This window comes from Procambarus clarkii, chromosome 32 (genome assembly GCF_040958095.1).
Source record: "Procambarus clarkii isolate CNS0578487 chromosome 32, FALCON_Pclarkii_2.0, whole genome shotgun sequence".
In the NCBI taxonomy this organism is placed as follows: domain Eukaryota; kingdom Metazoa; phylum Arthropoda; class Malacostraca; order Decapoda; family Cambaridae; genus Procambarus; species Procambarus clarkii.
The window spans coordinates 28,023,644-28,038,032 of record NC_091181.1 but is presented as its reverse complement, the minus strand read 5'-3'; the positions used below and the strand labels follow the sequence as shown (position 1 = coordinate 28,038,032).

Here is a 14,389-nt window from a genome sequence, read left to right as displayed (position 1 = left end):
GGGCAAGGTGAGACCTGGCCGTGGGTGCTAAGTGCAAGCTTCCCAGCACACACCTTCACACACCTGCTATAACAAAGCAATGGTAGTACACGTGGCTTAAGGTACATATCATGTACCTTAAGGTATCATGGAACACACACACACACACACAACACATTATACGTGAAACAAAAAATACCGAGTATCACTTGATACCTATAATGTAGTATAATGCCTGCAGCAAAGTTATATATAATTTGAGTCAAAACAAGATCCTGAAATCAATATAATACTCTCAACTAGTATAATACATTAAACACGCGTCATTATAACAAATATTTGCCATGGTACAAAACAAAAGAGTCAAACTTGTAAAAGTGTCTACTACAGTAGGCTGGTATAAAGTTGTTTCGACAAAGATAACACAGCTTGTAGTTTACAAGTCTTGAGGTGGGCACAAACGTCTCCTGAGACGGGGAGGGAGGGAGGGAAGGGGGGGGGGGGATGGGGGGCCGGAGGGGGGGGGGGAGGATACTCTGTCACCTTGACGCACTCTATTTGTTATCTAAAGTTCTGTTTTGGGAGTGCACTTGAGCAACGTGTGTGTTTCTCCCCAAGGTGGTGCTGAGGCAGGCCGCTCCGTGTCTGACAATCCCTGAAACAGACGAATTGTTTAGTGTGTGGGGTGGGGTGGGGTAGAGGGAGGGGGGGGGTGTAGAGACGATTGGGCATGCGAGATGATTTCTGAAGATCGAGATGAGGATCATGATCAATTTTTGCTGTCCTGTTGTGATCTCACGACTAGGCAGGCGAGGCGTCACAATAACGTGGCTGAAGTATGGTTGACCAGACCACACACACTAGAAGGTGAAGGGACGACGATGTTTCGGTCCGTCCTGGACCATTCTCAAGTAGATTGTGGGAATGGTCCAGGACGGACCGAAACGTCGTCGTCCCTTCACTTTCTAGTGTGTGGTCTGGTCAACATCTCACGACTATATTAGGCTATAAACACACACACACACACGTCAATAACCTAAACATTAACTATCACCAGACCGGGAGTGTTACAGGTTCATGCTATGATAGCAGGAAGAACGGAAGGAACACATTCAGCAGATGTTATCTTGGATATCTTGAGATTAACCAAGATAACACCCAAGTGCCCAGACTGTGGCAGGGGTTGAACGGGAGAGTTCAATCAGAGAGGATATGAACGACAAATTGACTTGTGAGAGAGATTTCTCCACTTGGATTGAACGGGAGAGAGACGGTCTCGCTTCTTGCAGGTCTGCGTTCAATCCCTGACCGTTCAAGCAGTTGGGCACCATTCCTTTTCTATGGCCTATCCTAAACCCTTATCCTCATATCCCTTCCAAGTGATATACAGTCGGAATGGCTTAACGCTTTCTCCTGATACTAATCTTACCTTAGCAATGTGAGACCACAAAGAATTGTGTTGAGGGCAGGAACTATCCAATAAAGAACTATCCAACCTCGATAGACGAGATTCTATCCGCGGGTAGAACACATGCGAGCCCTTCTCTAATCTAATAGGTCGCATTTTCAACGGAACCTGTCAATCCGCTAAAAATGCGACCTATTAGTAAGCACTAAAACACACTAATTCCGGTGTTTTCCGAGCATCTGCCTCAATAGGTTCGGTGGACTGATTAGGTTCGTACTTTTTTTTAGTCATATTCGCTGCATTTTTAACGGAGTTACAAATCAAGAGAACGGGGAGAAGTATGGAAAGTGGAGTTAGTGATGAGGGCGTGCAACAGCCAGCGTACTGACCCAGTGCAAGGTGAGGGCGATGAACACCCTGCATGCAAGCAGCTAGAGCACAGGACTAGCAGGCAATACGAAAATTAAACAGAATAAGGAAAGGGAGGGGGGAGAAGGGAAGGGAACTATCAGGGGGAAAGCGCCAAGTCATTACGACTATATAGCACTGGGAAGGGGTCAAGATAAGCATTTTGGGATGGGACCGGGGGGGGGGGGGGTGGGGGAGGAGTGGTGCCCAACCACTTGGACGGTCGGGAAGGTTAAAGGGAATGAAAATAAATAGGAACAACTTGCAGTCTTACATCCAACTAATGGAAAAACTTGGTCAACCACAGTTTAATACAATATACATAATACGAGGACAATAACTATGTGAACGTAGCAACAGCCCCATAAGCCTCACACCATTCGAACCCGTTCACTTGGTTCTCCCCCAAGTAAACGTCCTCAACCTGACCATGTGGTGGTGGTGTGGTCTAGGGCGTGTGCTAGGGAACACCAAGTGAGCGGGTTCGAATCCTCCTCATGGCTCCTGAATTTCTCCCCGGATTACTCCTACTGTGTTCGGTCTTCGCCGCTCAGGATCGAGCCTTGTTGCATAGCTATGAACCCTTTCTGGTTTTATCTTGTACTTTCTTCCGGTAAGGGTTCCATGCTGGGGCAGCATATTCAAGAGCGGGGTTCGTAAAGGTTGTGTATAGGAGCTGAGGGCTACACGAATGTTAGCCAGCTTGGCATATGCTGCTGATGTTATTCTGTCAATGTGCAGGGGTGTGGGCTAGGTGTCTGAGGTGATGTCTTGTTCTATGGCTTTCGTCACATTCAGTACTTAAAGTATATTTTTGGCGTCTGGTGTCACAACCGTGTTAGTACGTGTGTCCTGAGGAAGAGTCCGTTCCATTACGCGTCTTGGCTTTAGTGACCGATCCGGATCTACTTTAAAAACTTCATGGAGGACTTTGTCAATTTTTTTTTTTTTTGCAAATTTCTAACTCATTTATCAGGTACCTTGTATCTTCATGGGGTTCTGGGAGGTTTTCTACTCCCCAAGCCCGGCCCGAGGCCAGGCTTGACTTGTGAGAGTTCAACAGACTGTTCCTTGGAGTGGCCCGCAGGCCCACATATCCACCACAGCCCGGTTGGTCCGGCACTTCTTGCAGAAAACAATCCACTTGAAGATGTCCACGGTTGTTCCAGCAATATTTCTTATGCTCGCTGGGAGGACGTTGAACAACCGTGGACCTCTGATGTTTATACAGTGTTCTCTGATTCTGCCTATGGCACCTCTGTTCTTCACTGGTTCTATTCTGCACATCCTTCCATATCATTCACTCCAGTATGTTGTTATTTTACCGTGTTAATTTGGGACCTAGCCCTCTAGTATTTTCCATGTGTATATTATTTGATATCTCTTTCGTCTCCTTTCTAGGGAGCACATTTGGAGATCTTTCAGACGATCCCAATAATTTAGATGCTTTAACGTGTCTATGTATGCCGTATATGTTCTCTGCAGACGAGGAGTCGCAATAACGTGGCTGAAATATGATGACCAAACCACACACACTAGAAAGTGCAGGGACGACGACGTTTCGGTCCGTCCTGGACCATTCTCAAGTAGATTGTGATTCACAATCTACTTGAGAATGGTCAAGGACGGACCGAAATGTCGTTGTCCCTTCACTTTCTTGTGTGTGTCTTGGTCAACACATGTTCTCTGTATTCCCTCTCTTTCAGCAATCTCTCCTGCTCTGAAGGGGGAAGGGAGTACTGAGCAGTACTCAAGACGGGACAGCACAAGTGATTTGAATAGTACAACCATTGTGATGGGATCCCTGGATTTGAAAGTTCTCGTAATCCATCCTATCATTTTTCTGGCTGACGCAATATTTGCTTGGTTATGCTCCCTAAACGTTAGGTCGTCAGACATCATTATTCCCACATCCTTAATATGTTGTTTTCCTACTATGGGCAGACTTGATTGTGTTTTGTACCCCGTATTATGTTTAAGGTCCTCATTTTTACCGTACCTGAGTACCTGGAATATATCACCGTTAAACATCATGTTATTTTCTGCTGCCCAGTCGAAAACTTTTTTAATACCTGCTTGTAGCTTTTCAACGTCTTCAGCAGAAGTAATTTTCATGCTGATTTTGTGTCATCTGCTGACAAGATGATACGAAGCTGTGACTTGGATTTTTGTCTATATCTCGTATGAGAATAGGGAAAAGCAGTGGTGCAAGGACTGTGCCCTGAGGTACAGAGCTTTTCACTGTTCTTAGACTCGATTTTATTTGATTAGCTGTTACTCTTTGCGTTCTGTTTAACAGATAATGTAATATCCATCGTCTTACCTGTAATTCCTACTGACCTCATTTTGTGGGCTATCACTCTATGCTCACATTTATCAAATACCTTTGCGAAGTCCGTGTATACCACATCTGCATTTTGTTTTTCTTCTAATGCCTCGGTGATTTTGTCATAGTGGTCGAGTAGCTGCGAGAGGCATAATCTTCCCCCTCTAAATGCATGTTGGCCTGGATTGTGGAGGTCACTGGGCTCCACAAAACTGGATATCTTACTCCTGATCACTCTCTCAAATACTTTTATTATGTGGGACGTTAGTGCAACTGATCTATAATTCTTAGCCAATGTTTTGCTCCTTTCCTTGTGTAGAGGAGATTTGTCTCTGCTGATTTAAGCGCATCTCCGTGCCTCAGCTCTTCCTCCACACTATACTGAGTGCCTGTGCTACTGGCACTTCCATTTCTTTATAAATATTGAATTCCACGAGTCTGGACCCTGGGCTGAGGGCGTGGGGCATTTTGTTAATTTCTTTTTTTAAATTTTGCAGCGTTCGTGTTGATATCAGTTATTTTTCAGGGGTTTGGATATCTTGCACAAAGAAGCTGTCTGTATCTTCCACTTTCATGCTGTTTATTGGGGTGTTAAACATGTCCTCAACTCGGCTTTTTTTTAGGATTTCACTAATTTCTTTGTCATCCTCTGTGTATGAACCTTTACTTGTAAGAATAGGTCCAATACTGGCAGTGGTTCTAGATTTTGATTTCGTATATGTGAAGAAGTATTTTGTATTTTTCTTCATCTTTTGTATGGCTTTCTATTCTATTTGCATTTCTTCAAACTGATATGATTTCTTCATTTTATTTCTTTGATTCCCCAGTTTAAATTATTCTTTGTTTGTAGGGATAGTCGTGTCTGCTTCAGCATTTCCGTTAATGTTGCTCCTGCTTCTGAAGTATTGGGGTAGAAGGGGTCCAGGAACCCTCTGCAAGTAGTGTCCTGCTTGATGGGGTTCTGGGAGTTCTTCTACTCCCCAAACCCGGCCCGAAGCCAGGCTCGACTTGTGAGAGTTTGGTCCACCAGGCTGTTGCTTGGAGCGGCCCGCAGGCCCACATAGCCACCACAGCCCGGTTGGTCCGGCATTCCTTGAAAAAAAAATAATCTAGTTTTCTCTTGAAGTCTTCCAAGTCTCTTGAAGACACTTTCTCTTGAAGTGTCGTCTGCTTCCTCTAAGCTATATCTAAGTCTGCGTCCTCTAAGCTATATCTAAGTCTGCGTCCTCTAAGCTATATCTAAGTCTGCGTCCTCTAAGCTATATCTAAGTCTGCGTCCTCTAAGCTATATCTAAGTCTGCGTCCTCTAAGCTATATCTAAGTCTGCGTCCTCTAAGCTATATCTAAGTCTGCTTCCTCTAAGCTATATCTAAGTCTGCGTCCTCTAGCTATATCTAAGTCTGCGTCCTCTAAGCTATATCTAAGTCTGCGTCCTCTAAGCTATATCTAAGTCTGCGTCCTCTAAGCTATATCTAAGTCTGCGTCCTCTAAGCTATATCTAAGTCTGCTTCCTCTAAGCTATATCTAAGTCTGCGTCCTCTAAGCTATATCTAAGTCTGCGTCCTCTAGCTATATCTAAGTCTGCGTCCTCTAAGCTATATCTAAGTCTGCGTCCTCTAGCTATATCTAAGTCTGCGTCCTCTAAGCTATATCTAAGTCTGCGTCCTCTAAGCTATATCTAAGTCTGCGTCCTCCTCTTTCTCGCTATCCGCAAAGGAACATGTCTTGAGACTGGCAGTGATAAACTCCAGGGACTCGAGTACGGTAAAAATGAGGACCATAAAAAAATACTGGGCACAAAACACAATGAAGAAAGCAGCATGTCAAGAATCTGGGAATAAGGATGTCTGACAAGCTAAGACATCCAGCTAAGACGACAAGCTAAGACATCCAGCTAAGACGACAAGCTAAGACATCCAGCTAAGACGACAACCTAAGACAACCAGCTAGGAATATGATGGGGCCTCGTGAGCAATTGTGACTGTGCTCTAGGGGTGCACAGGAACACCTAGATTACTAGGTACACGGGTACAAGTAGGATATACCAGGTACTAGGTACTAACTAGTAGACACCGGGTACTAGGTAATAACTAGTAGACACCAGGTACTAGGTAATAACTAGGGCCACTCTACCTGTTAGTGTGTGTAACTAGGAGGCCTCATTTACAGGACCAGGTAACGGGGAAGGCGGGGCACACTCACCTTGTACTTGAAGGGTGAAGGGTTGAGGTGGACCTTGACCAACGCCTACATGAGGGCGCACTTCTCCTGCGCCTTGATGCTCGCCCTCGACACGTCATGCTCGATCTGCTCGTCCTCGTCGATGCTGCAACGAAAGATACGATGTTAATCACTGGAGCAATCAGTGTTAATCAGTGCAATCAGGAGTTAATCAGAGCAGTGCCCCCTGGCACTGCTGTACGGGTGGGTTCATGCTCTCAGTGGTCGACACTGCCCAAGACACACTTGTAAACAGAGACCACAAGTGAGGCAAAGATGGACAGGTTCCATATTAAAGGTTTAGTACAAGCTACTGGCATCGTGCCAAAGTGCTTCTAGGACTCACTATAAGCACCAGGAGACCGCAGTTATAGATCAAGACGGGCGCCGACTCCAGTGACGTTCCAGGAAGACTGCAGGCGTAACTTTACATATGGTTCAGTCCGTTCTCGGGAGAAAACGCCAAGAAATTACTTTATTTACTCTCGTGTTCTTGAAGATATCCTCACAGTGTACCCAAAATTTGCCAGTGCCTGCTACTGAACACATGGCCCTGTATGACTAACCATCCTGCGAAATGGGGACTTGTATTACCACTGCTACCTTATTCACTCTTGTGTTGTTGATATCCTCAAAATGCATCCGGAGTCTGCCAGTGCAGACTGCCTATCACATGCCTCTGTATGACTAACCATCCTGAGTGATGGGGATTTTTTAGCATCACCTAGTTAGCTTTTTGACACTACTCCTCTTCATATAGTCTAGGGTAGCTGCACAAATGCAGATGTACCTAGTGTATTATATAAAAAAAAGAGAGACTGTCGGACTAAAGTGCCCTTATCCTAACCTACCACAGGACCCATGAACAGAAAACGGGACATTGTGTCACCTTCGCTAGCCGCTGCCATTTTCGAGTACGACAGTTTGTTGGCCTCTGGTGAAGTATACGTCATAATGCGACGTGCTACTGGGAGGCGGCGTTGCTGCGCGAGGCTACGTGTAGACGTCCGAGCCGCAGGGACGGCCAGGAGACGCTAACTGAAGCCAGAGTTATTATACTTAACAGGAGTCAAAAGATGTCCGAGTTATTGCCCTAGACGATTGACAGATGGAAAGCCGGGGCACAAGAGCTGCAGCTCTGTCCTGCAGACTCTGATATGGAAAGGTCACAGTTATGGCCGCCTCCTTCCACACTCTCCTGGTGGATCTTCCACATGGCCTTCCCCACTCCCCACCCCCCCTACACCCTCCCTCCACCCCGCGGCCACCACTCCAACTGCTGCAACAACCCCCACCATCACCTACCCCCCCCCACCAACCCGCAGGAACCCCCCACCCCTACCAACACCCCACCAACCACCCCACCAACACAGCTCAGCAGGAAGGTACATGGACAGGATTTATGGAGCCGCGTTCACTCCACTCTCCTCACCGCCAGCCTCATATAAATCTTTATTTACTTGTGTCGAGTCCGGCTACCGAGGAAGGGGGGGGGATGGAGGGGGGGTGGGGGAGACCTCAGCTGCCTTCCCCACCTACACCCCCTTCCCCCAGCAAAATCCCCCCCACCCCCTGCAACACCACCCCCACACCACCTACAGTCGCCGCCACCAAACCTCTGCCGTTCTTGTCTATTTATGAACACACGAGAATTGAATCCCCCCACATTAGGAATTAGGTTCTCCAGTATTGCCAGGCTGATGCCGACACTATGGCAACAGGATATATACCCACAGGACACATGGGGGGGGGGGCATGACATTTACCACCACGGCCCATGTCCGGACCTACAACGGCTGCTACACATTCTGGTTACACACACACACACACACACACACACACACACACACACACACACACACACACACACACACACACACACACACACACACGCACACACACACACACACACACACGCACACACACACAGTAAGTAGTTAGTAAATAGTTGATTGCCAGTTGAGAGGCGGGCCGAAAGAGCAAAGCTCAACCCCCGCAAACACAACTAGGTGAATACACACACACACACACACACACACACACACACACGCACACGCACACGCACACGCACACGCACACGCACACGCGCGCGCGCACACACACACACACACACACACACACACACACACACACACACACACACACACACACACACACACACACTGCCAAGTTTAAGGTCAGTTATTACGAAGTACAACGTAAGGACTACCCATTGTTAAGCTCATGACGTTGTAATTGCATAAATATGGTAAACAAAATAAAACACTTAACGTTGTGTTTTTGCTGGACAACCTAATTCACAGATAATGTTTATGTTGCACTTGTTGTGCTTAGTTCTTACAGTGGCTTAGTTCATTTGTGCGTCCAGGCCTAGTGATTGTTCCTAGTGTGTTACCCCTAGTGTGACGAGGGGAGGGGGGGGGAGCAGGGGGGGGAAGATGAGGGGAAAGAGGGAGGAGTATGAAATTAGGGAAGAAGGGATAAATGGAAGGAAGAGGGGGGAGGTGGGGTAGATAGGTGAAAAAAAGAAACAAAAAACAAAAGACCCCAGCCGGGCACCGCCGGCTGGGGTCTCTCTCTAGTGGTGATATGTGGCCCTTATCACCACATCGGGTGATACAGGAGAGAGAGAGAGAGATACACACACACAATATCTTACTGCGGTGTTATGCTGTCATTGGTTAAGAAACATGTTACATATTCTTAGCACATATTCCTGTGTGTGTTAACTCCCTGCTCTGCGCTCAAATCCCCGCCCCCACCCAGTACACGTATTTGACACTGTAAACAGCTGTGTGCTGCTGCTGTTGCTGTTCCTGCTGCTGCTGCTGTTGCTGTTGCTGCTGCTGCTGCTGCTGTTGTTGCTGCTGTTGTTGCTGCTGTTGTTGCTGCTGCTGCTGCTGCTGCTGCTGTTGCTGCTGCTGTTGCTGCTGTTGCTATTGTTGCTGCTTCTGCTGTTGCTTCCTTCCGAGGTTGTATGATGGTAAGTGATGCTGCATACCTGGAGCGTATCTGGTCAGGATTACGAGAGTTCTACTCCCTGAGCCCGGCTCGACTTGTGATAACTTTGTCCAACAGGCTGTTGCTTGGAGCGACCCGCAAGCCCATATATCCACTACAGCCTGGTTGGTCCGGTACTTCTTGCAAGAACCTGTCTAAGTGCCTCTTGAATACATCCACCTTTGTTCCAACAATAATTTTCTAATGTTTGCAGGGTGGGTGTTGACCAGGTCTGGACCTCTAATGTTCAGTGTTCTCCTATTGTGCCTATGGCACCTCTACTCCTCACTGGTTCTATTCTGCATTTCTTTCCGTGTCTTTCGCTCCAGTATGTTGCTATTCTACTGTGCAAATTTGGGACCTGGCTCTTTAGCATCTTCTATGTATATATTATTTGGTATCTTTCACGTTTCCTTTACACAGAATACATTTTGACAGTTATGAGACGGTCCCAAAAATTTAGATGTTTTACCCTTTCTATGCGTGCCGTATGTGTTCTCTGTATTCCCTCTAATTCACAGATCTTTTCCGCTCTGAAAGGGGAAGTAAGTACCGAGAAATACTCAAGACGGGAGTGCACCGGTGATTTAAATAGTATTAGCATTGCGGTGGGGTCTCTGGATTTGAACATTTTCATAATCCATCCAAGAATTTTCCTGACCACCGCTATATTTGCTCGGCTATGTTCATTAAATGTCAGGTCGTCAGACATCACAATCCCCAGATCTTTTACATGTTGCGTTCCTTCTTTGAGTAGGTTTGATTGTGTCCTGTGCCCTGTGTTTCTTTTTTCCTCGTTTCCACTATACCTCAGTATCCGGAACTTATCCCCGCTAAACATCATGTTATTTTCAGTTGCCCAATCGAATACTATATTTGTATCTGCCTGTAGTTTTTCAGTGTCTTCTACAGTGGCAATTTTCAAGCTGATTTTTGTATTGTCTGCAAAAGATGACACGAAGCTGTGACTAGTATTTTTGTCTATATCAGAGATAAGAATGAGAAATAGCAGTGGTGCAAGGACTGTGTGCCCTGGGGTACAGAGCAGTGGTGCAAGGATTGTCTGTGCCCTGGGATACAGAGCAGTGGTGCAAGGACTGTCTGTGCCCTGGGGTACAGAGCTTTTCAATGCTTTTGGGCTTGACTGACCGGCATTCTCTGCATTCTGCTTGATGAAAAGTTGAAACTCTAACACCCCACTTAACCCGTTATTTCTATTGATCATATTTTATGGGCTATCACTCCATGGTCACATTTGTCGAATGCCTTTGCAAAATCTGTGTAGACAACATTTGCATTTTGTTTTTCCTCAAAGGCTTCTGTGATTCTGTCATAGTGGTTGAGTAACTGTGACAGACAGGATTTTCACGCTACAAATCATTGTTATCCTGGGTTGTGTAGCTTATTTTCCATAAAACTGGAAATCTGATTCCCAATCACTCTCTCAAAACTTTTATTATGTGTGATGTTAGTGCAACTGGTCTATAATTTGTTGCCAAAGCTTTACTACCGCCCTTGTACAGAGGAGCTATATCTCCAGATTTAAGTGCTGCTGGTATCTCCCCTGTATCCAGGCTCTTTCTCCGTATTATGCTGAGTGCTCACGCTACTGGTACTTTACATTTATGTATGAATATTGAGTTCCACGAGTGAGGACCAGGGGGCCGAGTGCATGGACATGTTGTCAATTTTTCTTTCAAAGTATTCAGAGTTCGTGTTAATATCCGTTATATTATCTGCAGCTTGAATGTCATTCATAAAGATGCTGTCTGGATCCTCAACTTTCATGTTGTTTATTGGTGTGCTAAACATAGCCTCATACTGGCCTTCTAGAATTTCATCAATTTCCTTGTTGTCCTCGGTGTACGAACCTTCGGTTGTAATTAAAAGATCAATACTGCTGATTTTTTAGTTTGATTTTCCGTATGTGAAAAAAATATTTTGCATTTTTCTTTATCTCTTGTATAGTTTTCTGTTCCAATTCCATCTCCCCAGACTCGTATGATCGCTTCAACGTTTGCTCTATTTCTTCCATCTCCCTGTTTAGATTTATTTTCCTTGCTTGTGATAGTCGTGTCTGCTTAAGCATTTCCGTTATTTTTTTCCTTCTCCTGTACAGTCGTCTGCGTTCTCTTCCTAGAGTGGTCCTCTTTCTGTCCCTCCTCACAGGCACGTGCTTCAAGCAGACCTTGTAAGCTTCAGCTGTCAGTTGAGCTATTCCCTGTGTGGGAGTTTTGTTGCTCAAGACAGTCTCCCATTGAATGGTTGCAAGGTCTATATTTTTTTCCCAGTCGATCCTCTTATTGTTGAAATTGAATTGATTGAATGATGCTCCTCGCTTGTTGGGTCTCTTGGACCTACTACCGGTATTTATGTTAGTTTGCACTTCAATGAGCTTGAAGGGTGTGGAGTACCGGGGTGTGGGGGTACCGGGGTGTGGTGGTACCGGGGTGTGGAGTACCGGGGTGTGGGGGTACCGGGGTGTGGTGGTACCGGGGTGTGGAGTACCGGGGTGTGGAGTACCGGGGGATGGGGTACCGGGGTGTGGAGTACCGGGGTGTGGAGTACCGGGGTGTGAAGTACCGGGGTGTGAAGTACCGGGGTGTGGAGTACCGGGGTGTGGAGTACCGGGGGATGGAGTACCGGGGGATGGGGTACCGGGGTGTGAAGTACCGGGGTGTGGAGTACCGGGGTGTGGAGTACCGGGGGATGGGGTACCGGGGTGTGGAGTACCGGGGTGTGAAGTACCGGGGTGGGTACCGGGGTGTGGAGTACCGGGGTGTGGAGTACCGGGGGATGGGGTACCGGGGTGTGGAGTACCGGGGTGGGCACCGGGGTGTGGGGGTACCGGGGTGTGGAGTACCGGGGGATGGGGTACCGGGGTGTGGAGTACCGGGGTGGGTACCGGGGTGTGGGGGTACCGGGGTGTGGAGTACCGGGGGATGGGGTACCAGGGTGTGGGGGGTACCGGGGCGTGGTGTACCAGGGTGTGGGAGTACCGGGGTGTGGGGGTACCAGGGTGTGGGGGGTACCAGGGTGTGGGGGGTACCGGGGCGTGGTGTACCAGGGTGTGGGAGTACCGGGAGTACCATCCTCCACCACCACCACCACCGTTGACTCTGCATGTTTAAAATGGTCGTCTAGCATTACTGCCTTAAGGCTAATCTCTTGATGGCAGCTGGCCACACGAGGGCCACCTCTCTGGCAGCTGGCCACACGAGGGCCACCTCTCTGGCTGCTGGCCACACACCGTCACCGTGGGCCAAGTGGCACCCTGGGCCAAGTGGCACCCTGGGCCAAGTGGCACCGTGGGCCAAGTGGCACCGTGGGCCAAGTGGCACCGTGGGCCAAGTGGCACCGTGGGCCAAGTGGTACCATGCAAAGAAGCAGGAGACTGAGAAAAACGCCCGCGTTCTCAAACGCCTCACCCCTAACACTGTCCATTTTACTGTCAATGGATATTTGAACGAATTTTGATAGTGGTCCCAGATTGACCGCGTTCCCCCCTCTCACCCCCCTCTCTCTTCCCTCTCACCCTCCCCCCTTCTCCTCCCTCTCACCACCTCCCCTCTCCTTGTTCATCATTATCTTTCCTCTCTCCTTGTTCATCATCTTATACCTCCTATCCATTCCCCCCTTTCTCTCATTCCCCTCTCATTGCTCTCCTCTCATCTCTCTCTCTCTCTCTTCCTCCCTCACTACTCCCCCTCTCTGCCGTCCCGCTAAGCTGCTTATGTGAAGGGGGAGCCACCTCTCCGAGGAGGAGCTCTGAAAGTACTCTCACCCCACCATCTTCACCCTCACACTCCACCATCTTCACCCTCACACTCCACCATCTTCACCCTCACACTCCACCATCTTCATCCTCACACTCCACTAAGGCAGCGTCTGAGATGCTCACAGACGTAGGTTCGAATCCTCGTCACGGCCCTTGTGGATTTTTTTTCACGAAATAGAGAGTTATGAATGCAGATTGGCTGGGCTGGCTGCCTTGTGTCGGGTCTCCTAACATGAAGCTCGTACTCCACACTATGGAGGCTCGTACTCCACACTATGGAGGCTCGTACTCCACACTATGGAGGCTCGTACTCCACACTATGGGGGCTCGTACTCCACACTATGGAGGCTCGTACTCCACACTATGGAGGCTCGTACTCCACACTATGGAGGCTCGTACTCCACACTATGGGGGTTCGTACTCCACACTATGGAGGCTCGTACTCCACACTATGGGGGCTCGTACTCCACACTATGGGGGCTCGTACTCCACACTATGGAGGCTCGTACTCCACACTATGGGGGCTCGTACTCCACACTATGGGGGCTCGTACTCCACACTATGGGGGCTCGTACTCCACACTATGGGGGCTCGTACTCCACACTATGGAGGCTCGTACTCCACACTATGGAGGCTCGTACTCCACACTATGGAGGCTCGTACTCCACACTATGGAGGCTCGTACTCCACACTATGGAGGCTCGTACTCCACACTATGGAGGCTCGTACTCCACACTATGGAGGCTCGTACTCCACACTATGGAGGCTCGTACTCCACACTATGGAGGCTCGTACTCCACACTATGGAGGCTCGTACTCCACACTATGGGGGCTCGTACTCCACACTATGGAGGCTCGTACTCCACACTATGGGGGCTCGTACTCCACACTATGGGGGCTCGTACTCCACACTATGGGGGCTCGTACTCCACACTATGGAGGCTCGTACTCCACACTATGGAGGCTCGTACTCCACACTATGGGGGCTCGTACTCCACACTATGGGGGCTCGTACTCCACACTATGGGGGCTCGTACTCCACACTATGGGGGCTTGCTGCTGTAGTCTGATGTGGAAGGGAAGGGAACTATCAGGAGAAAGCGCCAAGGCATTACGACTATATAGCACTGGGAAGGGGTCAGGATAAGGATTTGGGATGGGACGGGGGGAAGGAATGTTGCCCAATCCCTTGGACGGTCGGGGATTGAACGCCGACCTGCACGAAGCGAGACCGTCGTCGCTCTATACCGTCCAGCCCAAGTCTGAGGTG

General features: G+C 48.3%; 1 protein-coding gene across 1 annotated transcript in view; it reads right to left on the bottom strand.

Moving 5' to 3' along the window:
• The window catches only part of Ehbp1 (Eps15 homology domain containing protein-binding protein 1), a 380,163-nt gene that overhangs the window by 59 nt on the left and 365,715 nt on the right, over positions 1–14,389 (bottom strand). Inside the window, exons 27-28 of the mRNA XM_069334860.1 lie at positions 6,324–6,447; positions 1–634 (exon numbers count right to left, since the gene is read on the bottom strand). The exon at positions 1–634 is cut by the window's left edge and continues 59 nt beyond it. Of these exons, the coding sequence (XP_069190961.1) occupies positions 6,369–6,447 (79 nt within the window). The 3' untranslated portion in view covers positions 1–634; positions 6,324–6,368. The remainder of the gene's footprint in view (positions 635–6,323; positions 6,448–14,389) is intronic.